The sequence below is a fragment of the Dendrobates tinctorius genome, unplaced genomic scaffold (assembly GCF_039654945.1).
Source record: "Dendrobates tinctorius isolate UK_male_01 unplaced genomic scaffold, ASM3965494v1 ptg000107l, whole genome shotgun sequence".
Taxonomy (NCBI): Eukaryota; Metazoa; Chordata; class Amphibia; order Anura; family Dendrobatidae; genus Dendrobates; species Dendrobates tinctorius.
This window is the reverse complement of record NW_027361775.1, coordinates 30094350-30120000: the sequence shown is the minus strand read 5'-3', so window position 1 is coordinate 30120000 and position 25651 is coordinate 30094350. Positions and strand designations below refer to the sequence as shown.

General features: G+C 42.0%; 1 protein-coding gene across 2 annotated transcripts in view; it reads left to right on the top strand.

Moving 5' to 3' along the window:
• PDE6D (phosphodiesterase 6D) overlaps positions 1 to 25651 on the top strand; it is a 70051-nt gene that overhangs the window by 38264 nt on the left and 6136 nt on the right. Inside the window, exons 1-4 of one of the 2 annotated variants that reach the window (XM_073589325.1) lie at positions 19942 to 20081; positions 20218 to 20306; positions 22149 to 22274; positions 24705 to 24810. In XM_073589325.1, the coding sequence (XP_073445426.1) occupies positions 19972 to 20081; positions 20218 to 20306; positions 22149 to 22274; positions 24705 to 24810 (431 nt within the window). In that variant the 5' untranslated portion in view covers positions 19942 to 19971. Of the gene's footprint in view, positions 1 to 19941; positions 20082 to 20217; positions 20307 to 22148; positions 22275 to 24704; positions 24811 to 25651 lie in introns of those variants that run through there. The other variant, XM_073589326.1, reaches the window with a different exon arrangement.

The window sequence follows — 25651 nt, the reverse complement described above, 5'->3', positions numbered from 1 at the left end:
GGAATATTACGTCATCGCGATCAGCGGCGCCCACGTGGTGAGCGCCGCTGATCGTGGCCGAGTGTCAACTAATTATCATAGCTGACACCCGGCACAATGTGTCAGGGGCGGTCACGGACCGCCCCCGACACGTTAACCCCTTGCACACCGCGATCAAACGCGATCGCGGTGTACCGGGGGTTAAAGGGAAGCATCGGCAGGGAGGGGGCTCCCTCCGTGCTTCCCTGAGCCCCCCACGGCAGCGCAATGTGCAGCGCTGCTGCGGGGGGCTCTTTCCCTACAGGCCCCCGGATCCAAGATGGCGACGGGAGCCTGCAGGGAGCTGACTTCCTCACTGCCTGCAAAGCGCAGGCATGAGGAAGTCTGCAGCAGTGCCTGTGACAGATCGCTGATCTGTCACAGTGATCTGTGATGTGACAGATCAGCGATCTGTCACAGGACAGTGATGTCCCACCTGGGACAAGGTAATAAAGTAAAAAAAAAAAAAAAAAAAAGTGTTAAAAATAATTTAAAAAAAATCGCTAAATAAATTAGTAAAAAAAAAAAAAATATTCCCCAATAAATCCATTTTTTCAAAATAAAAAAAACCAAAAACAATAAAAGTACACATATTTGGTATCGCCGCGTCCGTAATGACCTGCCCTATAAAACTGTCCCATTAGTTAACCCCTTTAGCGAACCCCTTAAAAAATAAAAATAAAAAACGAAGCAAAAAATAATGATTTATTATCATACCACCGAACAAAAAGTGCAATAACGCGCGATCAAAAAGACGCATATAAATATGCATGGTACCGCTGAAAACGTCATCTTGTCCCGCAAAAAACGAGCCGCCATACAGCATCATCCGCAGAAAAATAAAAAAAAGTTATAGCTCGCAGAATAAAGCGATACAAAAATAATTATTTTTTATATAAAATTGTTTTCATTGCAAAAAACCGAGAAAACATAAAAAAACGACCTAAATGAGGTATTTCTGTAACCGTACTGAACCGAAGAATAAAACCGCTTTATCAATTTTACCGCACGCGGAATGGTGTAAACGCACTCCCCCAAAAGAAATTCATGAAACGCTGGTTTTTGTTCATTCTGCGTCCCAAAAATCGGAATAAAAAGCGATCAAAAAATGTCACGTGCCCGAAAATGGTACCAATAAAAACGTCAACTCGTCCCACAAAAAATAAGACCTCACATGACTCGGTGGGTCAAAATACGGAAAAATTATAGCTCACAATATGTGGTGATGCAAAAACTATTTTTACAATAAAAAGCGTCTTTTAGCGTGCGACAGCCGCCAAACATAAAAACCGCCATAAATAGTAAATCAAACCCCCCCCGTTATCACCCCCTTAGTTAGGGAAAAATAATAAAACTAAAAGAAAATGTATTTATTTCCATTTTCCCGCTAGGGTTAGGGTTAGGGTAGGGCTAGGGTTAGGGCTAGGGTTAGGGTTAGGGTTAGGGGTGTGTTGAGGTTAGGGTTGGAGTTATAATTGGGGGTTTCCACTGTTTGGGCACATCAGGTGCTCTCCAAAGGCAACATGGCGTCTGATCTCAATTCCAGCCAATTCTGCGTTGAAAAAGTCAAATGGTGCTCCTTCCCTTCCAAGCTCTGCCATGTGCCCAAACAGTGTTTTACCCCCACATGTAGGATATCAGCCTACTCAGGACAAATTACAAAATAACTTTTGGGGTCCAATTTCTCCTGTTACCCTTAGGAAAATAAAAAATTGGGGGCAAAAATATAATTTTGCGGAAAAAAATGTTTTTTTTATTTTCACGCCCAGGCGTTATAAACTTCTGTGAAGCACTTGGGGGTTCAAAGTGCTCTCCACACATCTAGATAAGCTCCGTGGGGGGTCTAGTTTCCAAAATGGGGTCACTTGTGGGGAGTTTCAATAGTTTAGGTACATCAGGGGCTCTCCAAACGCACATGACACCCGCATACCAATCCATCAAAGTCTGCATTCCAAAACGTCACTACTTCCCTTCCGAGCCCCGACGTGTGCCCATACAGTAGTTTTCTCCCACATATGAGGTATCAGCGTACTCAGGACAAATTGGACAACAACTTTTGGGGTCTAATTTCTCCTGTTACCCTTGGGAAAATAAAAAAAATGGGGACTAAAAGATGATGTTTGTTGAAAAAATACGATATTTTTATTTTCACGCCCGGTCGTTATAAACTTCTGTGAAGCACTGGGGGGTTCAAAGTGCTCACCACACATCTAGATAAGTTCATTAGGGGGTCTAGTTTCCAAAATGGGGTCACTTGTGGGGGGTTTCCACTGTTTAGGTACATCAGGGGCTCTCCAAACGCAACATGACACCCGCAGACCATTCCATCAAAGTCTGCATTCCAAAACGTCACTACTTCCCTTCCGAGCCCCGACGTGTGCCCATACAGTAGTTTTCTCCCACATATGAGGTATCAGCGTACTCAGGACAAATTGGACAACAACATTTGGGGTCCAATTTCTCCTATTACCCTTGGGAAAATAAAAAAATGGGGACTAAAAGATCACGTTTGTGGAAAAAATACGATTTTTTTATTTTCACGCCCGGACGTTATAAACTTCAGTGAAGCACTGGGGGGTTCAAAGTGCTCACCACACATCTAGATAAGTTCCTGGGGGGGTCTAGTTTCCAAAATGGTGTCATTTGTGGGGGGTTTCTACTGTTTTGGTACATCAGGGGCTTTCCTAACGCGACATGGTGTCTGATCTCAATTCCAGCCAATAACGTCAAATGGCGCTGCTTCCCTTCCGAGCTCTGCCATACGCCCAAATAGTGGTTTACACCCACATGTGGGGTATCAGCGTACTCAGGATAAATTGCACAATATCTTTTAGGGTCCTGTTACTTTTGGAAAAATAAGAATTGAGGGTGAAAAGATCATTTTTGTGGAAAAAATATGAATTTTTAATTGTACTGCTGTACGTTATAAACTTCTGTGAAGCCCTTGGGGGTTCAAAGTTCTCACCACACATCTAGATAAGTTCCTTTGGGGGTCTAGATTCCAAAATGGTGTCATTTGTGGGGGGTTTCCACTGTTTTGGTACATCAGGGGTTTTCCAATCGCGACATGGTGTCCGATCTCAATTCTAGCCAAAAACGTCAAATGGCGCTGCTTCCCTTCCGAGCTCTGCTATGCGCCCAAATAGTCATTTACACCCACATATGGGGTATCAGCGTACTCAGGACAAATTGCACAATAACTTTTAGGGTCCTGTTACCCTTGGAAAAATAAAAATTGGGGGTGAAAAGATCATTTTTGTGGAAAAAAATATGATTTTTTAATTGTACCGCTGTACGTTATAAACTTCTGTGAAGCCCTTGTGGGTTCAAAGTTCTCACCACATATCTAGATAAGTTCCTTGGGGTCTAGTTTCCAAAATGGGGTCACTTGGGGGGGTTTCCACTGTTTAGGCACATCAGGGGCTCGCCAAACGTGACATGGCGTCCGATCTGAATTCCAGCCAATTTTGCATTGAAAAAGTCAAACGGCGCTCCTTCCATTCTGAGCTCTGCCATGCGCCGAAACAGTGGTTCCCCCCCCACATATCAGGTATCAGCGTACTCAGGACAAATTGCACAATAACTTTTGCAGTCCAATTTCTCCTGTTACCCTTGGTAAAATAAAGAAAATTGAACCTGAAGTATTTTTTTTGTGAAAAAAAGTTAAATGTTCATTTTTTTTTTAATATTCAAAAAATTCCTGTGACGCACCTAAAGGGTTAATAAACTTCTTGAATGTGGTTTTAAGCACCTTAAGGGGTGCAGTTTTTAGAATGGTGTCACTTTTGGGTATTTTCTATCATATAGACCCCTCAAAGTGGCTTCAAATGTGAAGTGGTCCCTAAAAATAAAATGGTGTTGCAAAAATGAGAAATCGCTGGTCAATTTTTAACCCTTATAACTTCCTAACAAAAAAAAATTTTGGTTCCAAAATTGTGCTGATGTAAAGTAAACATGTGGGAAATGTTATGTATTAAGTTTTTTGTGTGCCGTATCGCTGTAATTTAAGGGCATAAAAATTCAAAGTTGGAAAATTGCGAAATTTTCAAAATTTTCGCCAAATTTCCGTTTTTTTCACGAATAAACGCAAGTTATTTGAATGCAATTTTACCACTAACATGAAGTACAATATGTCACGAGAAAACAATGTCAGAATCACCGGGATCCATGAAAGCGTTCCAGAGTTATGACCTCATAAAGGTACAGTGGTCAGAATTGTAAAAATTGGCCCGGTAGTTAACGTGCAAACCACCCTTGGTAGTGAAGGGGTTAAAATTATATATTATATTTTTTTGCAATTCATGGGGCATAATTTTTATATTACTTTTTGTTTTGCTGATAATCGGGGTTGGGAGGGTGATGTGAAGAGAAATGGGAGATGCGTATTTATTTTTCACATTTTATTTTGTATGACCACAAAGGACAGCTAAAAAAGTATATATTGTGTTCCCCTTTCCTTTGGAATTATTTCTATTTATTTCTACTCGAGAGTAGCTATAAACATTGACCAGACTGGCAGTTATTTTTTTTTTTGTTCTCATTCATTTTGCACTGTGTCCCCATCATAAGTCTTTAAACGACTTTTTGTTGAACACTAGAACTTATTACTATTATTAATTGTTATTGCTGATATACCAGCCCCAGTTACAGGGGAAATTTGGCTTGCTGGCTGGCTTGCTACACCAAGCAGTCACATTATCACTGGGTCTGAATAAGGAAGCAGTGTACAGTAGGTGCTTCCTAATCTATATACACAGGGCTTTTTAAAGCATTGTGTACACAGCGATCAGGAAGGCTAACATGATAATAAATCATCTCTGACTTCTCTGTGGGGAATCTGGCTGGTCACGGCCTACTGCATTCCCCCTGCAATGGCATTTTAGAAGAATGTTTCTAAATAGCACTTATTACCTGTTTACATGGGCCATATGAACATTTTTCATCTAGATCTGTCCATGTAAAATTGTGTTTATTAGCCAAGTAACAAATTATTTTATCCTACCACAATATATATATATATATATATATATATATATATATATATATATATATATATATATATATATATATTCGGCCTGGAATGGCTCTGGTTCTGCACAGATTAAAAAATAAATACCTCCCATCAAGCAGTGGGGTTTGGCAGCTACACTCCCCTGAAAAATGCTAATTTAGCTGGAGTCTGCTCTCATTTTGTCATTCTAAGACCACGTTCACATTCAGTATTTTGGTCAGTATTTTACATCAGTACTTGTAAGCTAAAACCAGAAGAGGAACGTGTGTGTGTAGGGTATGGGGAACCATATTCTCACCTGAGTATTGTGCTGTAATGGCTCTCTGGTTCCTCTGGGATTAGATGGATACTAATTTTCCTACGGAGTGATCGTGAATAGATCATATGTGGCCCAATCCTGCTTTTTTTCATTCTTTGTATCTGCTAACTTTCCTTTTTGAATTATTGGCAAAGTATTAGACATGAACCTGCGTCATGCAGAGACCAGGGGAAAAGGGATTACTCTGCTAAGTAACTGTTGCATGTTTCAGCCTTCTGTTTTACTGCTCCCACTGCACCAAAACTGGAAGAACTAGACAAGACCTGGGTAGGGTAGTGCCAATATGGTATAATAGAGGGGAAGGGACTGCTGTGACCGTTTTCCTTTTTTAATGTGAATTCTTCTTGTGCACTTCAATTCAATTAGTGTCTGGTTATTTTATTGCTGCTGGGACCTTAAAGGGAATCAGTCACCTATTTTTTTGAGTATCCGCTGCCGTCAGCGCCATCAAGGGCTTATGTACAGCATTCTGTAATGCTGTAGATAAGCCCCCGATGTAACCTGAAAGATAAGAAAAATGAGTTATATTATAACTCACCCAGGGGCGGTCCGGTTTTGGTCTGATGGGTGTTGTGGTCCGGTGCCTATCTTCTAATGGTGACGTCCTCTTCTTTGCCGCCTGTCGTGGCTCCTGCACAGGCGCAGTGCTCTGCCCTGTTGAGGACAGAGCGGAGTACTGCAGTGCGCAGGCGCCAGGAAAGGTCTGGCCCATAGCCCTGGACAGCTTATTTACATTTCTCTGGAATAAGACATTGGATTTTAGATATGAAGGTATTATTTTATTCAGTTTTATTCAGCTTCCTATGACCCACTTGCCCATATAGACCGCTTAGGAGAGTTGATCCTACTGACAGATTCCCTTCTTGAGACCATGTGCACATGTTCAGTATTTGGTCAGTATTTTACCGCTGTATCTGTGAGTCAAAATCAGGAAGGGGTAAAAAATACAGAAGGGGTGACGTGTTTCTATTATAATTTCCCTCTGATTGTTCCACCCCTTGTTTTGTGCTTACAAATACTGGGGTAAAAAACACACCAAATACTCAACGCAGGGTCGGACTGGGGTGTCTGGGGCCCACCATAAAGCTATATGCAATTAACTTAGCCGTTACCCCCAATATAGTGGAGCGTCGACTGTAAAACAGAGGCGGCTTCTGCACATCTGCTGTGCGCCACCATAACTGGGATGTACAATTACGGTCGTTTGCATTAAAGGGTTCTTTGATAAAAGCAATTTATCACCGATCCACAGGTTAGGTAGGTGATAACTTATTGATCGGTGGAATCTGACAATTGGAAACTGAACCAATCGGAAGAATGGGGAACTTTTATCCATGATAGGACACTTTTGTCCCCATTTTAAAATGAAGCAGCAGGTGGGATGTCTCACTGCAGCTCCACTCATCCTCTTTAGGGGCTTACAGAAAAAGCCAAGGATAAAACCTGCAAAAGACAAAGTGAGCAAAAACCCTGCTGTAACTAAATAAGTAAAAGCAAAAGTGCATCTAAATAATACAGAGTTTTTAGTAATACTGTTTATGATCAAAAGTAGCATGAAAGCCATCCCACCACGACAAGGTAACTCTGTTCGGGATAGTCCTACACGGTCTATATTAAAAACCTTGCTTTGTGTCAAAGTTGACCTCAATGTGTGAACAAGGGCAGACAAAAGGACTGGGTCCCAAACAGTAGACACCAGTCTGGGGAAGCCTTATATACAATTTCCAGCTCAGAAGAGGGAGGCCACACCCCAGCTTGCACAGATTGCAAAAAATACAAAGAAAAAACACAAAAATTGAGCTTGGTTTGAGATGATACACATGCAGCGTATAAATGCATGTTGACATTGGCCATAAAACATAAAACCTGCAAAAGACAAAGTGAGCAAAAACCCTGCTGTAACTAAATAAGTAAAAGCAAAAGTGCATCTAAATAATACAGAGTTTTTAGTAATACTGTTTTTGATCAAAAGTAGCATGAAAGCCATCCCATCACGACAAGGGAACTCTGTTCAGGATAGTCCTACACTGTCTAATATTAAAAACCTTGCTTTGTGTCAAAGTTGACCTCAATGTGTGAACAAGGGCAGACAAAAGGACTGGGTCCCAAACAGTAGACACCAGTCTGGGGAAGCCTTATATACAATTTCCAGCTCAGGAGAGGGAGGCCACACCCCAGCTTGCACAGCATGCAAAAAATACAAAGAAAAAACACAAAAATTGAGCTTGGTTTGAGATGATACACATGCAGCGTATAAATGCATGTTGACATTGGCCATAAAACATAAAACCTGCAAAAGACAAAGTGAGCAAAAACCCTGCTGTAACTAAATAAGTAAAAGCAAAAGTGCATCTAAATAATACAGAGTTTTTAGTAATACTGTTTTTGATCAAAAGTAGCATGAAAGCCATCCCACCACGACAAGGTAACTCTGTTCGGGATAGTCCTACACTGTCTAATATTAAAAACCTTGCTTTGTGTCAAAGTTGACCTCAATGTGTGATCAAAAACAGTATTACTAAAAACTCTGTATTATTTAGATGCACTTTTGCTTTTACTTATTTAGTTACAGCAGGGTTTTTGCTCACTTTGTCTTTTGCAGGTTTTATGTTTTATGGCCAATGTCAACATGCATTTATACGCTGCATGTGTATCATCTCAAACCAAGCTCAATTTTTGAGAAAAAGCCAAGGGCAGCCCTTTAAGGAATGAATAGATCAGTGGTCGAGTTGTATATGCCGCTCCATACTAATGGGGATAAAAGTTCACATTCTGCAGATTTGTGAAGGTCCCAGCAGTCGGACCCTCACCAATCTATAACTTATCATTTATCCTTTGGCCACGTTCACACGTTTAGTATGTGGTCAGTTTTTTACATCAGTATTTGTAAGGCAAAACCAGGAGTGGAACAATCAGAGGAAAAGTATTATGGACACGTCACCACTTCTGTATTTATCACCCACTCCTGGTTTTGGATTATAAATACTTAGACAAAATACTTACCAAACACTGAATGTGTTAACATGGCCTTAGGATATGTAATTACGGTACTTGTTTTCACTGTAGAAACAATGTAAGTGCATATTTGCTACTGTGTAATAGTCACAGGACAGGGAGGGGTTAAACGTCCAAGTATTTAATCTCTATTGGAAATCAAGAATCTTCTCCTTATTGATATCAGAGCGAACAAGTGACCTCAATACACAACACAATCCCCTGTACCAAGACCAATAATACCACATACAAAGGAACAAATACCGCCACACTATGACCAGACCACATAGTGACCAAATGCATACAGGAGACAAATACTGCTACACCACGACCAGACCACATATTACCACCATATACTGACTGAATAATACCACATACAGGGGATTAATGCAGTCACGTCATAACCAGACCAAATAGTGACCAAATACTACTACATACAAGAAAATATCACCAAATCATAACCAAATCACATATTACTGCCACATAGTGAGAGTACTACAATACTGATCATTAATAAAAACCACAACACTAATAACACTAATATTACCACTGGTGACATACACAGGAGCTCTGTATATATTGTCAGCATAAACCAATAATGTATGTTCCTCATCCTGACCTCCATACAGTAATTGACACCCCTTTATTTAATAAGGTGCCAGATCCTGGGCCCCTTTATTTAATGTCCCCATTCTGGACCCCAATAACCACTTTAATAAGGTTGCCATCCTGGGCCACTTCCAGAAATAATGTCCCCATCCTGGGCCCCATTATTCAATGTCCCCATCCTAGGCCCCCCATGTCCACTTTAATAATGTCCCCTCCCTGGGCCCCTATGTCCGACCCTATGGCCACTACCTTGTCCAATCACGGGGTGGGGATTCATCCACCTTCTTGCGCTCCCTGGCGGCCTCTTGTGGCTTCATATTCGGTAGCAGTAACATTGAAAGGCTGCCGGCCTATCAAAGGTTGCAGGAGTCATTTAACGTAACTGCTATTTGACATTGACGCGTGGCCTGTCACTGAGCAGAGTGCCCTGTCACAGCTGCAGCCGGAATTCATCTTGGTGTGCGTCGTCACCAGGGTCGGCTCCAGGTTTTTGTGGGCCTCGCGTGAAAGAGTATCAGTGAGCCCGTTTAACACATGCCACGATTCCTGATGCACTGATTAAAAAAAAAATACAGGTATAGTACAATATATGGGCACCACATAGTCCTCTATACAGTATTATCGGCACCTCATAGTCTGCCATACAGTATTATGGGCAACTACATAGTCTGCCATACAGTATTATGGAAAGCCACATAGTCCTCCATACAGTATTATGGGCAACCACATAGTCCTCCATACAGTATTATGGGCCCCATATAATGTTCATTCATACAGTATATCACAGGCCACATATAATGCTCATCCATACAGTATATCACGGGCCGCATATAATGCTCCTCCATACAGTACATCATGGGCCCCATGTAATGCTCCTCCATATACCACATGACGGGCCCCATATAATGCTCCTCCATATAGCACGTGATGGGCCCCATGTAATGCTCCTCCATATAGCACATCACAGGCCCTATGTAATGTTCCTCCGTACAGCAGATTCAGGGCCCCATGTAATGCTCCTCCGTATAGCTCATCCAGGGCCCCATGTAACGCTCCTCCTTACAGCACATCACGTGCCCCATGTAATGCTCCTCCATACAGCACATCACGGGCTCCATGTAATGCTCCTCCGTATAGTGCATCATGGGCCCCATGTAATGCTCCATACAGCACATGACGGGTCCCATGTAATGCTCCTCCATATAGCATATCACAGGCCCTATGTAATGCTCCTCCGTACAGCACATCACGGGCCCTATGTAATCCTGCTCCATACAGCACATCACTGGCCCTATGTAATGTTTCTCCATACAGCACATCACAGGCCCCATGTAATGCTCCTCCATACAGCACATCACGGGCCCTATGTAATGCTTCTCCGTACAGCACATCACAGGCCCCATGTAATGTTCCTCCGTACAGCACATTCAGGGCCCCATGTAATGCTCCTCCATACAGCACATCACGGGCCCCATGTAATGCTCCTCCATACAGTATTATGGGCCCCATGTTCCTCCATATAGTATTATGAGCCCCATGCTCCTCCATACAGTATTATGGGCCCCATGTAATGCTCCACCATACAACACATCATGGGCCTCATGTAATGCTGCATACATAAAAAAAAAAATCAAGTACTCACCTCTCCTGTTCCCTCCGCAGGTCCCGTATACTCAACATCTCTCCTGACTCTGCAGTGCTCAGGACAGAGAGGCTGAGTGCGTAGTGATGACGTCAGCGTCCCCTCTGCCCTGGGACATCGCAGAGTCAGAGGGCGCTGAAGGCACTACAGCTGTCGGGAATGAGGAGAGCTGAGTATTAGAGGGGGCACCCGACTCACTGACTCCATAGCGTGTGTCCCACCCCCGTTCGCCCAGGGCCCTCAGCGCTTACTTGGGTTTGCCAGGTGGTGCTGCCGGCCCTGGTCGTGGCGGAATGTCGGGACTTTGTGCCCACGCGCATCTCTGCCTCCTGCAGTTTTAAAGGGCCCGCATCCCTAAAATTTATTAATATGTTTTTCTTCCTCCTTCTCTCTGGGGCCCACCGGGCATTTCACCAGTATCTCGGTGGGCCAGTCCAACCCTGACTTGACGTGTGCACGTGGCCTTGGTGAGGTGCTTATCACAACAAAGAGTATACGTAGGATAGGAGAGAGATTATAAATCCATCACTCTAGGTCTAGATTGGGGTAAGAGGAGGGTGTCTTTAAGTGTGGTTGTGTGTGTCTGTGTGCAAGGGTGTGTGTATAATGTGTACCAATTATTTTCTCAGTATTCTTTCTAGTAACCATTCGAGGTTTCTAGGTCAGGTCTGTAGGTGTAATCCTATCTGCTGTATCTTTGCCATATATCACATTTGGGAAGGCTTCGTACACCGTAAATCAGTGAGATTTCCCTCTGCTGCACTCTCCTTTCGGTGGGCAGCTTTATTAGGTAATGCTCTCAGCTTGTGGACCGGATGTAACCACAGCCCTGGCTCAGTAATGAAGTGCTTTGTGACCACAATGAAAGCTAGCTTTAGTGCTGCTAATGGCAAGTTGCAAGAAGGCTTTGGCTCTGGTTGTGTGGCTTTATTGAATGGCCTGCAAGTATGGAATTTATGGTTCATCTAGGTAATTAGCACCACCGCTCAGTGTTCATGACAGGCACACATTCTTGTTAATGTGTTTAATGCAGGTGTACACATCTTGTTGTCATTTATAACCGTGATATGGGCCAGGTCTATTTTCTGCGGCGCTCGCCTCTGCCATAAGTATGATGGGCTTTTAATGCTCTCAGGAAGATTGCTAATACATAGTGTCATTATGGGATAGATGGAGAGAGAAGGATAATATTCCAGTAACTCGGGCAAAACCTTGACTTGAGCCTGCCGTCAACTACTCTGCATTAAATATTTAAAATGTGTAATCCGTTAAACATGTTAGTAAAAAAATCAGTTACATCTGTTTTTATTTTTATTTTTTTCCTCCTACCCGAGGTTCCTAGGACTTCATCCAGAGTAGATTATGTTTAAAACGGAAAATGTATTCTAGCAGTATCCCTTGTAGGAGCCGCACAACAGCTGGCTCAAAATTACAACTATCATCATCTCTGGCTTATTGGAGAATTTTTTAGCTAATGGAAGTTGTAGTTGTCAGATTAGGGCATTATAAGTCCTCTTTGCTTAAAAAAAAACCAAACTTCAGTTGTCATCTAGAAAATCAACCAAAATTGTCACAGAGGTTGTAAACCTGCTCTCCCGGGCTCGTGAATGGGAAATCTTCATGAATAAAGGAGAAGGTATTTTATCATTGCCCAATGTACTCTGCATGCACTGGACAGCACTGAGTGACACCCATATAAAACTGTATTGGCAGATATAGAAACGCCTGTATACAGTTAGACAATTCTGATACTTAAAGGGGTTGTGAGGTGACCTAAATTTTGTTTAAAACAATGCAGAATGGTGTAAAATAATGAGTGTTAATCGCCAAAATGATTCCATTCTACTCCAATTCTGACTCTCCCTGTGATATTTGACTGTTCAGTTATTGCAGGAAGCACAGAGACTGGCAAAGGACTCTTGGAGTGTTGGATGAGACCAGCAGGTAGACAGTAAATGAGCGTTACTAATTTTTACTATTTCACATCATTCTAACTAGTGATGGGCAGTCCGGCTCTTTTTGGTGATTCAGCTCTTTTGACTCCGCTTACCAAGAGAGCTGGCTCTTTTGGATCCTAAGTACATCCCTATTAACATGACCCGAGTTTGGACTGAACTCCGCCCATCCATGGATCAAACCCTGCCTACTTGCAGTCAGCCAATTAAATCGATGAATGGGCGGAGTTATGTCCTCCAAATACTGGAAATTTACGCCATTCAGAGAATTCCGTGGCTCTCACTGGGGTGCCGCTTCCCATTGTTAACAGTAGAGAGCCGGCTCTTTGTACCGGTTCGTTCACGAATGACCCATCACTAACAAACCATTTATTTAAGTGGTTGAACAACCTTTTTAAGTATATTTAAAAGGAATCTGTCGCTAGAATCAATTCCCCCTCCCCCCCCCCCCAAGACTTCTATCTTCTATATGGGTATGTACAGTAGGTGATAGGAAGTTGAATAATATGATATTTTGATATCTGCGATCCAATGTCTTAGTCTAGAGAGAACCATGTTTTACTTAATGTTAATGAACTGATATGATCTATGGGCTGGATATAAAGCTTCCCAAGAATCTACATCCAGAGCATTCTATTAAATGCAGGGAGGCGCTACCAGTGTGAGATTTGTAATTACTGACAATCCGTTCTCCTGATCTCACTTTAGAGCTGTGTTGTAATTACAACTGACACAGTACAACAGAGCTGATCTTTATCTCATTACAAACACATCTGCAGCTGTACCTTTCCTCTCAGTGCTGTCAGCACTGCTGCAGAGCTGTGACTGCTTACAACTAATACTACTTCAGCTTCCATTTCAAAGGCAGTCAGTGTGGATGGAGAGGAATACAGCAGTGCTGACAGCACTGTGAGTGGATAGCTGCAGATGTGTTTGTAATGAGATGAAGCTCAGCTCTGCAGTACTGTTAGTTGTAATCACAACTCAGCTCTGCATTGCGATCAGGAGAGCAAACTGTCAGTCATGTGTAACATCCCATTTCTGTTAAAATAAGCTTTGTCACGAGGTTATTGCAACAGAGAGGAGCCAGAAGACCTGATTGCTCCTTCTCCTGTACCGAAAAGAAGCACTTCACTTTTTTTTAACGTAAATTTCTTTTGGCAGTACATGGGTTAATTGGCCATGTTGGAAGCTCTGGGAGCTAGGGCTCTCAGCTGTGCATTGTAGGTCCTCCTATCCCCTATATAATCTGGGTCCTGACTGACACACAGTCAGAGCTAGCTTTTGCTGCATGGCTGGGAGGATAGGGAAGGTCCCGGGTCACCCGACAAGAGTTGTGACACTCTGTAGGCAGATTGTCAGGGTGACTTGTATTTTTCCATAAATCTTAACGGGTTAATCCTACTGATAGATTCTCTTTAAGATTTTCTTTTAGGTAATAAAGTGGAATGGTTTCCATTCTAAAGCAAACTTTTCCACAAGTTGCATTTGTGTTTTGTGCACATTAAATAATGTATTGTGTGATATCACTGATTTTTCTAAATTACCCATCAGCATTATCCCCACCATAAATGGGTGTTTGTTTGGTCTAAATATGTGTTATTCTAGTGGAGGAAGGAAGGTACCTTTTTAGTGTCATGTGAATTGCAAGCAATCATAAAATCACATTTTGGAAATGTTGGGGGATAGTTCATGAGACTCCATAGAAATTTTTGGTGGTCCTTGGCTGCATGAGTGCATTAGGCAGAGAGATTTCATAATGTTTTCTCCCCCCTTTACTAATCCTCATGTGCCTATAAGCCACTCATGGCACAGTTACATATCCAGCCTCTATTATATTTTTCGCGAGTGGTCAGAATGAAGCTTGTGGCAAGCATTAATAAATTAAACCCCATCCCCCTCCATCTCCACAGTGTCTGTCAGATTAAAGTACTTATTCCTAGAGGTTACAAAGCACTGTTACCTCAGACTGGACTTGCTGTAATCCTAGTGTTAACCACTTTTCTGTATCAGCAGCCTGAGATTTGTCCAGAGCAGCACCTGCTGTGTATGGGGAACTTTAGGGAAGAGGTGGCTTAGGTATAACAAGCAGCGCCTTCTGTGTATGGGAAGCTCTGGGGAAGGGGCAGCCTATAAGGTATAACAAGCAGCACCTTCTGTGTATGGGAAGCTCTGGGGAAGGTGCAGCCTATAAGGTATAACAAGCAGCGCCTGCTGTGTATGGGAAACTCTGGGGGAGATGCAGCCTAGAAGGTATAGCAAGCAGCACCTTCTGTGTATGGGAAACTCTGGGGGAGGTGCAGCCTAGAAGGTATAGCAAGCTGCACCTTCTGTGTATGGCAAACTCTGGGGAAGGGGCAGCCTAGAAAGTATAACAAACAGCACCTGCTGTGTATGGGGAGCTCTGGGGAAGGGACAGCCTAGAGGTATAGCAAGCAGCACCTTCTGTGTATGGGAAACTCTGGAGAAGGTGCAGCCTAGAAGGTATAACAAACAGCACCTGCTGTGTATGGGGAGCTCTGGGGAAGGGGCAGCCTAGAAGGTATAGCAAACAGCACCTTTTGTGTATGGGAAACTCTGGGGGGAGGTGTAGCCTAGAAGGTATAACAAACAGCACCTGCTGTGGATGGGGAGCTCTGGGGAAGGGGCAGCCTCGAAGATATAACAAGCAGCACCTTCTGTGTATGGGAAAATCTTGGGAAGGTGTAGCCTAGAAGGTATAACAAGCAGCACCTGCTGTGTATTGGGAGCTCTGGGGAAAGTGCAGTCTAGAAGGTATAACAAGTAGCACCTTCTGTGTATGGGAAACTCTGGGGGAGGTGTAGCCTAGAAGGTATAACAAGTAGCACCTTCTGTGTATGGGAAACTCTGGGGGAGGTGTAGCCTAGAAGGTATAACAAGTAGCACCTTCTGTGTATGGGAAACTCCTGGGAAGGTGTAGCCTAGAAGGTATAACAAACAGCACCTGCTGTGAATGGGGAGCTCTGGGGAAGGGGCAGCCTAGAAGGTATAACAAGCAGCACCTGCTGTGTATGGGAAACTCTGGGGGAGGTGTAGCCTAGAAGGTATAACAAGTAGCACCTTCTGTGTATGGGAAACTCTGGGGGAGGTGTAGCCTAGAAGGTATAACAAACAGCACCTGCTGTGAATAGGGAGCTCAGGGGAAGGGGCAGCCTAGAAGGTATAACAAGCAGCACCTGCTGTGTATGGGAAACTCTAGGGAATGTGTAGCCTAGAAGGTATAACAAGCAGCACCTGCTGTGTATTGGGAGCTCTGGGGAAAGTGCAGTCTAGAAGGTATATCAAGTAGCACCTTCTGTGTATGGGAAACTCTGGGGGAGGTGTAGCCTAGAAGGTATAACAAGTAGCACCTTCTGTGTAAGGGAAACTCCTTGGAAGGTGTAGCCTAGAAGGTATAACAAGCAGTACCTGCTGTGTATGGGAAACTCTTGGGAAGGTGTAGCCTAGAAGGTATTACAAGCAGCACCTTCTGTGTATGGGAAGCTCTGGGGAAGAGGTGACCTAGAAGGTATAACAACCTTTTCTAACACAATGATTTTGTTTTCCTGAAGCTTTTCAGCAAATGTATTCCATATCAACCCTAGGGACACAGTCCTCACCCTGGAAACATCTCCCTCTGATCAGCTTTACCAGCTCTCCATCTGGGAATACTATCACTCCATTACAATGGTTAAACTGATGCCTCTAGCGTTTCTGCATGCAGCAATGTATCATCGGTGAGACGTTCACTTTTGTCTATGCATTGATAAAGAGCGCCGGTATCTTCTCTCCCAGACAATTTATTACTTGTTTGAGAAGGTCTATGGCTTATTTCTAAATGCTGCATGCCACAGTATAACTAGCTGTTCAGACTGCAACGTAAAACTGAGCATACATCTCCCCTGCAGTCGCGTGTCATATCAGAGTATTACATAGTGTCGGAGAAGTAGTGAAAAGCAAAACAAGTTTTATATCACTCAAGTTCTCTGACCAGTTTAGCAAAACATTAAAGGGCAATTCCAGTTTTATATTTTTTAGTTATGTTTTATAGACTGAGAAATTATATATTGTCTAGTGTAGATATTATTCAAAATTGTTAACACATCCAATTGGGGAATATATATCTATTAAAGTGTACTTCTTTCATGGGAAACTCATGTAAAAAGGTTTGTAGTAATAATTTTTATTTCTGTAGCTCCAACATATTCTGCAGCACTTTACAGTTCAGAGGGAACTTATTCGGACAATAAAGACAATGTAGAGTAACACATAATTCAACAGATACCAAGAGGGAGTGAGGGTCCTGCTCGCAAGCTTACAATCTATGAGGAAATAGGGGGCACACGAAAGGTGGAAGGTAAAAAATTGCTTGTATTGTACGATATAGCCACAATATACTAAATTGGGTATACACATAACACTGCATGAACCAATCACCAGCCTCGGTGTACAGTACACATATGGAGGGATATTAAGTGCAAGGAGCGTGTGTGAATAGATGCTACGAGGGACCAGCTTTGTAAGAAAATTTTGGAAGGACAAAATGTGAGTAGTTACATAACTGAGGTGATAGGCCAGTCTAAAGTGCATTTTTAGGTCTCGCTTTAAGTGTGGGTATTGGGAATTTATTGAAATTGTCCTGGGTAGTGCATTCCAGAGCATTGATGCAGCACGTCAGAAGTCTTGGAGATGGGGGTGGGAGGTTCAGATTGAGGGTATTAGTCTTAGGTCATTACTGGAACGGAGAACATGAGTGGCATGAAACATATGAGGGAGGAGATGTAGGGTGGTACAGAACTGTGGTTTGTGGGTGAGAGTGATAACTTTATATTGGACTCTGTTGGCAACCAGTTTGTAGGTGATGATCCCATGATAAAAAAAATCCTTCACTTTGGACAATTCTTATTTGCTGGGGTCAGTTTACAAGGACTGACCAGTTGCACTAAATGACCGCTTATCAGTAATTATTATCGATTGGCGGTCATATAGTTGTCTGATAACACATGCAGACCCTAGTAAACAATATGCACTGAATGATCTGTCAGAGATCGCTTAATGCGCATGGTCTGCCACAGTGCCACTTAGTGTGCATGGGCTGCCACAGGAGGATGCGCCACACTGTGCAAAAGATCATAACACTTTATGAACAAGCATTTTGATCATTCATCGACAGCCTGTTTACAATGAAAGATTTTCATGATAATGAACGCTCCATTCACAATAAACTTTCAGGGTAAAAGCCATTTTAGAAGGTGTCCAGTGACCAAAGGAGAACTAAAAATATCTCTTTGTTCGGGCCCCATGTCAGCATGTCCTCATTCTTGTGAAGTTTATTAGTGCTAGTTTGTTTCTATAGCTATGCCAGCCCTCCTTTCTAGCACAGCTGATTCATAGACAATCTGAAGCTCGTGTGCTGTCTAATACAAGCACAAACTTGAAAAATGGTGACGCTAAGCAGTTTTTAGTACACTGGAAATGTATTTTTCACTGATACCCTATTAATTCACATCAGATAAAAGTCCCATAAAAGTTTGATCAGTTGAGTCACAATCCAAGAGCGCGGAGTCCTGTCTGACTTTGGCAGCCTTTTGCTGGTTTCGCCATCACATACTGTATACAATCCAGAACCAGTTTCCAAATTCAAGCAATGTTAGACTATTTGCACACTGTCAGGACTTCATTGGGATCCAGTGTTGAATTTTCTGTGAATTCTTCAGTGGTGTGAAAATATTCAATATGCTTTTCAAGAGAAATCCTCGTCAGAAAGCCATGTGTGTGTTTTTTCGATAAGGTTTTTTAGTTTTGACCCTGTATCTGATTTTGTTTTTCTTTCACACATTTTTGCAACTTTTTGGCATCACTGTAAATTTTATTGTAAATTCTACGAGGAATCCACTTTAAAGAAGTTACATGTCACTTTTTCCACTGTACTGTTTTTTGTTTTTCTTTTAAACTACATCAAGGAAGAAAAACAAGTTATAGAATGGCTATGTTCCCACAAGCTTTGGGTGAGTTTTTGATGTTGCGGATTTACGGCACCCATGAATTACAATAAGTTACTTGCATTTTTTTAAAAATACGCAGTGTAAAAACTCATTGTGAGAACGTAGCCTTATTGAAGTCAATAGAAAGCCTTTAAGATTATTTGAAGATTTTTATGTGGATTCCACATAACCTCACATCATAAGTCCTCTGTATAACCATACCATAACACTAACCATCCAGTGCAAGAACATGGCGGATTTTATGCTTGCCCGTTATCATCCTGAAAAAAATCATCTTAGATTTTTGTCTGTAATGGGAAGATGAGGATCATTTTGTTCTGCCAGTAAATGATCCAGTGCTTTTTTTGTTATATTTACAGATATAATGTCAGCTTTATTGTAGGAATGAGTGGTAGTTTTAAGGCTTGGTTGAAGTCAGCATTGCTCTACAATGTGTCACAGATTCTGCCAAAATCACCAGAAGCCCAGATAGCAACAGAACCCTGACGGAAACATACGGGTCACTTTGGACTTCATCTGACCCAAAACCATAGCCTACCATGGACATGCTAGGATTGAGGCCAGGAGTACAAAGTGACTCTTATCAATCTCATAATAGGGATTGGCTCTGATGTGGTTTTCATTGGAATCCTGATTTTGTGTGACTGATGGTAACCTGATTCAGAGCTGGGGGTAGAGCACTGCATGTGTGCGAGCCTAGCCTAATGTTCGATGACTTCACATATGATATAACCACGTTAGGTTATTCTTGAATTCATTGTGTGAAGTTGCTAATCTTCATGGCCCTTAGTCAGGATGAAGAAAACTTAAGCTGTTTAAATCACATTAGCAGATAACGCCTCAGCCATGCTGTAGGGACTATTCTCCACTCCGAGATGTGTACGTTCACATTGTGAGCCATCACACCTAAATAACTTGGGTCCAATACATGTTATCATGATATGCATTGCATCAAAGGAACCTGTCTGGGGATTCCTGCTTCCCAACTACAGAAATTGGGGACAGACTTCCTCCTTTGCACGCATGCCGTTTCACAGAAAACCTAACCTGAAATAAAAATTTGAATGGGGAGACCAATCATTTTGGTGGCGGGTACCTTCTGGCTTTTTCCAGTCCGGCTCAGATTAGTTGACCGGCCTATTGCTATGTCCTGTCGGTCTTGGAGAAGCAGCCCAGATGACTGTTCTCCGCATTCCCAGTTTCTTTTTAAACTTTTGTTTACTCTGAAATACTGCAGCAAATTAAGCAAAGATTTGCAATTCTGGACTTGAAAAATGCTTCTAGTAAATCATTGCTGATCCATCGCTGGTGGAGACAAGTCTGGTGTGCAAGGTCCATCTCCGTTTAACTGCATTAGAAAGTACTTAGAGGCCACAGTTCCCTTTTTAGTGGAGATTAACGTCCTGGATATAGCGTCCATGTGGTCATTAAATGCTCTTACAAAAAATCTAAACATTTTGAAGAGGTTGTCTGACTGCGGCAAGCCCTGTCCATGTACTGAAAAACGTCCTGAAGACTATGGCAAAATGTACCTAATTTTTGGATGTAAAATATGAGTTGCATGATAACCCAGCCGCATCTTTGCTTCGGAGTAGGTAATGTATGAATGGCTGAATGTCTTTGTGTGCTAGGTAACTGCAGGTTGTATTCCTTAACCCTATTAGAAATTCAATGATTCTCCGCGATGGTGAAACAGGGAAGACAATGTGGCAGGGAGCAGAAGATTTGTCATTTCCAGGAGTTGAACATGAAGGTAAGTTTTTTCAATATGTCATTTTTTATCCCACTAAAGCGGGTCTGTGAGCAGATTGCACTATAGAAAGCTGCATACATTATTAAATGGATCGTTCACGTGCCACAGTTTCTTTCACCTCTGTGCCCTGATGACCTACCGATTCAATCACAGTGATCATAGTGAAAGAGGCAGGGAGAAGTGACCACAGCCGTGCCTCACAGCTTTTGTCACTGCCCTCATCCAGGCTGCGGTGATTAAAAAAAACCAAAAACATTGGAAGTGACTGCAGTGCTGCTTCCTTATGATGTCCAATTCAGCATGGGATTGCAAATGATTCTTTATTTGAAGTAAAACATAGTTTAAAACCATTTCCTTGCCTGTTTATCTCACAGAAAAAAAACAGCTGTGATCCCCTGCTGTCCTGTCTGTATACTCTCTCTCTTGCTTCCTCCCCTTCCCAGGAGCTGTGGTATGATCAGACCATGTCCCTGTACGGTCAGACACAGCCATTACACAGTACACAGCAGGGGCACATTTATAAGATTATCTCAGCACAGGAACATTTTATTTACACACATCCGATTGTGGAACTTATTATTCCACGATCTATTGATTCAAATGAACTTCAGTTCGTTTGAAAACCCCTTTAACTTTTGTATGTATCATTTTTAATTATTCAATAAAATTGTCATTTTATTCTTTGCGTTATTGTTCCTTGCACGCTCCCCTTTATCGGTTTTCTCTATGATTATGAGCAGTAATGCCTGAAACGTAGAATATGGACATGCAGTTTTTTAAAGTGTATCAGTAAAGGATTCTGTTTTTATGGAGTGCTGTATTTTTGAAGAATCCACTATATCAGTAGTTCAGATCATAAGCAATAAGTTCTGTACAAACTAAAGCCAGAGGGGATTACTGGGGATTTCAATTGAGAATCCTGGTGTATGTTTTATGGCCAAAGTGAACATGCATATGCTGCAAGTATACCAACTTTAAGCTCAATTTTTGTGTGTTCTTCTAGTAATTGAGCAATGCAATGTATGAGAGTTACTCAGCTCTCCTGTACATATTATGCATATGAAAACTGTACAAACTGCTCACTGTAGAACATGCACTGTAAGTATTAACGGCTAACGAGCAATTTCATGATTTTCTGACGAGCATGAAATGTGTAGTGTGGCTCGCCTTGTTTACTGGTGTGGTTGTGAATGTTACATATACGATTATAAGGTATCTAGATTTTCTGCCAGCAAAGTTGGGCAATTATCTAGCTACTCAGACAATAGAAAGCTATAGGTTTTTATTTGTTTTTCAGTTTCTGGATGCCATTTTTTGTTTGTGATGTTACATGCTGTACCTGTAAAATGTATTGATCCCTGTTAATTTTTAGGGTGTATTCACACTGCGTTTGTTGGTCCATTGGGTTTACTTTCGAATTTCCCACAGAATGGGATTTGGGTGTATGCGCCGACTTGGCCATAGACTATAATGGTGCTGACAGAGTGAACGTGTGCTCTGCCGTGTATCGTTTTTGGGTGTGTACGCCTACTGGAAACAGACACTCAGGTTACCTTTAAAGCTAAATCTTCCCCATACAATTGAGGTTTGTAAAGCTCTGATCTAGCAGCCTCGGACTATCGACTTGGCCACCGGACCACAGTCCTGTGAATCTCTGCTCAACTCTAAATGCTGCATAAACAAAGAAGCTTACTGCCCAAACGCAAGTCACGATGTCCTTGAGATAATATTATATAGAGATACGGTACCAATTATAGTAATCCATCTATTGTAGATTACATAACTGTGGTATGCTTGGGGTTGTTTTATTTTTTTACATTGTTTGTTTGCTTTTTCCTATAGCTCGGGTGCCCAAGAAAATTTTGAAATGTAAATCTGTGTCCAGAGAGATAAACTTTGCATCTGAAGAAGAGATGGAGAATTTTAGACTAGAGCAGAAAGTCTACTTTAAGGGGCAGTGTTTAGAAGGTATGGTTTCTTAAAAGAAATTAATGCGAAATCTTGTCAAACCTGGAGATTGGCTTTCAGTTGTGGCCAAAAATTTTGAAACCCCTGCAATTCTGTCAGATAATACTCAGTTTCTTCCTGAAAATGATTGCAAACACAAATTCTTTGGTATAATTATCTTCATTTAATTTGTCTTAAATGAAAAAACACAAAAGAGAATGAAGCAAAAAGCAAAACATTGATCATTTCACACAAAACTCCAAAAATGGGCCAGACAAAAGTATTGGCACCCTCAGCCTAATACTTGGTTGCACAACCTTTAACCAAAATAACTGCGACCAACCGCTTCCGGTAACCATCAATGAGTTTCTTACAATGCTCTGCTGGAATTTTAGACCATTCTTCTTTGGCAAACTGCTCCAGGTCCCTGATATTTGAAGGGTGCCTTCTCCAAACTGCCATTTTTAGATCTCTCCACAGGTGTTCTATGGGATTCAGGTCTGGACTCATTGCTGGCCACCTTAGAAGTCTCCAGTGCTTTTTCTCAAACCATTTTCTAGTGCTTTTTGAAGTGTGTTTTAGGTCATTGTCCTGCTGGAAGACCCATGACCTCTGAGGGAGACCCAGTTTCTCACACTGGGCCCTACATTATGCTGCAAAATTTGTTGGTAGTCTTCAGACTTCATAATGCCATGCACACGGTCAAGCAGTCCAGTGCAAGAGGCAGCAAAGCAACCCCAAAACATCAGGGAACCTCCGCCATGTTTGACTGTAGGGACCGTGTTCTTTTCTTTGAATGCTTCTTTTTTTCTCCTGTAAACTCTATGTTGATGCCTTTGCCCAAAAAGCTCTACTTTTGTCTCATCTGACCTGAGAACATTCTTCCAAAACGTTTTAGGCTTTTCAGGTAAGTTTTGGCAAACTCCAGCCTGGCTTTTTTATGTCTCAGGGTAAGAAGTGGGGTCTTCCTGGGTCTCCTACCATACAGTCCCTTTTCATTCAGATGCCGACGGATAGTACGAGTTGACACGGTTACTCCCTCGAACTGCAGGGCAGCTTGAACTTGTTTGGATGTTAGTCGAGGTTCTTTATCCAACATCCGCACAATCTTGCGTTGAAATCTCTTGTCAATTTTTCTTTTCCGTCCACATCCAAGGAGGTTAGCCACAGTGCCATGGGCTTTAAACTTCTTGATGACACTGCGCACGGTAGACACAGGAACATTCAGGTCTTTGGAGATGGACTTGCAGCCTTGAGATTGCTCATGCTTCCTCACAATTTGGTTTCTCAAGTCCTCAGACAGTTCTTTGGTCTTCTTTCTTTTCTCCATGCTCAATGTGGTACACACAAGGACACAGGACAGAGGATGAGTCAACTTTAATCCATGTTAACTGGCTGCAAGTGTGATTTAGTTATTGCCAACACCTGTTAGGTGCCACAGGTAAGTTACAGGTGCTGTTAATTACATAAATTAGAGAAGCATCACATGATTTTTCGAACAGTGCCAATACTTTTGTCCACCCTCTTTTATATGTTTGGTGTGGAATTATATCCAATTTGGCTTTAGGACAATTCTTTTTGTTTTTTTCATTTAAGACAAATTAAATGAAGATAATAATACCAAAGAATTTGTGTTTGCAATCATTTTCAGGAAGAAACTGAGTATTATCTGACAGAATTGCAGGGGTGACAATACTTTTGGCCACAACTGTAAAAAGTATATTACTTGCCATCCGAGTTGTCTCTTTAAAAACAAGAGCGGGATATAGTGCCTTTTCATTAGTTTTCTAAATCCAACGCACTGGTTGATCTTTGTTTTATGCACTGGTTACACAGCTCATCCCTGGTAGTAGAGTATACCTGTAACATTTTCAGTAAAAATATAAATATTTTATGTTCACTTTCAGCGATAAAATATGTAGGTCCATCTAAAATCTTCTGGTCCTATTGATGTCTTATGAAAGGTATTTTACTAGCAAACTGATTCCCAAGACCGTGTCCATCAACCCCATCAGTAATCAGCAGCCGCTGGACAGGAGCCTTGAAAGCCGTCTTTTCCGTGAGGCATCGACAGCTCTAGATTTGATATGCCGGCCTGGTGGGATGTCACATGTGCTTTATGCAGCAATGATGACGTCGCGTCAGGTCAACTAATCAAAAGAGAAACTGCAGATGCCGTCCTGTATTCGGCGGTTCACGGGGCTCCCGTCCAGCGGCCACAGATAACGGATGTGGTCTATGGATCTGGTCCTGTAAATTGATTCTCACCAACTCTATAGGTCACTGCCGTGACTCTTATTCTTCTCCGTTGCGTTTCTATCTGCATTCGTTTTTTTCTCTGGGATGATACCACAGATATTGTTGCATGAACGTCCCACACAAACAGAACATTTAGTTTAGCCTTTAAATATTTCATTATGTGTTACTTATTTTTATTGTCTTGTCTTTCAGAATGGTCTTTTGAGTTCGGTTTCGTAATGCCCAATTCTGTGAACACCTGGCAGTCCATGATAGAAGCAGCACCGGAGTCTCAAATGATGCCCGCTAATGTTTTAACGTAAGACCTTGGCCAGTATGCTGACATGGTGGGAATTGGATTGGGAACCTATATCTTGCTAGCATTTAGGCAACTCTCACACACACAGTTTTTCTGGTCATCACAAGCCTCTGTTTGAAGCCTAGATGACTGGATTAATGTATTCCAGCCACGTGAAAATATTTGGGGTTGAATGAAGTTTGTGGTTCAAAATGTTAAGGTGCACAATTGAAAATCCAATATAGACTGAATGTGTCGCCCAACATCAATTCCCAGAGAAGTCTCTCAAAAAAAACTTCTGTGGAACTTTTCTGCAACCTTCTGTTGTGTGACTATTTAAGAGCTGAAATTTTGCCACAAAAAAAAGTGTTGCAGTCACAAGTGATGACTGCTAGTGATGAGCGAGTATACTCGTTGCTCGGGTGTCCTCCGAGTATTTTGGAGTGGTCGGAGATTTAGTTTTCGTCGTCTCATCTGCATGATTTGCGGCTGCTGGATAGGCTGAATACATTTGTGGAATACCTGTTTGTTAGGGAATTCCCACATGTATTCAGCCTGTCTACAAGTCGCAAATCATGCAGATAAGACAACGAAAACTAAATCTCCGAGCACGCCAAAATACTCGGAGGTCACCCGAACATGCTCTGGGAAAACCGAGCAACGAGTATACTCGCTCATCACTAATGACTGCGAATTGCATTGAAGTCTACTGCAGATAAATTGTGTCCAGTGATAGAAAATCCAACAAGTCTAGAAACTGTATTGTAAATGCAGGTTGTAATGCAACACCGTAGGAAATCATTAAATACAATGTCGCATTGCAAAACTGCGATTTCATTGTATGTTTTATACATTTATAGAC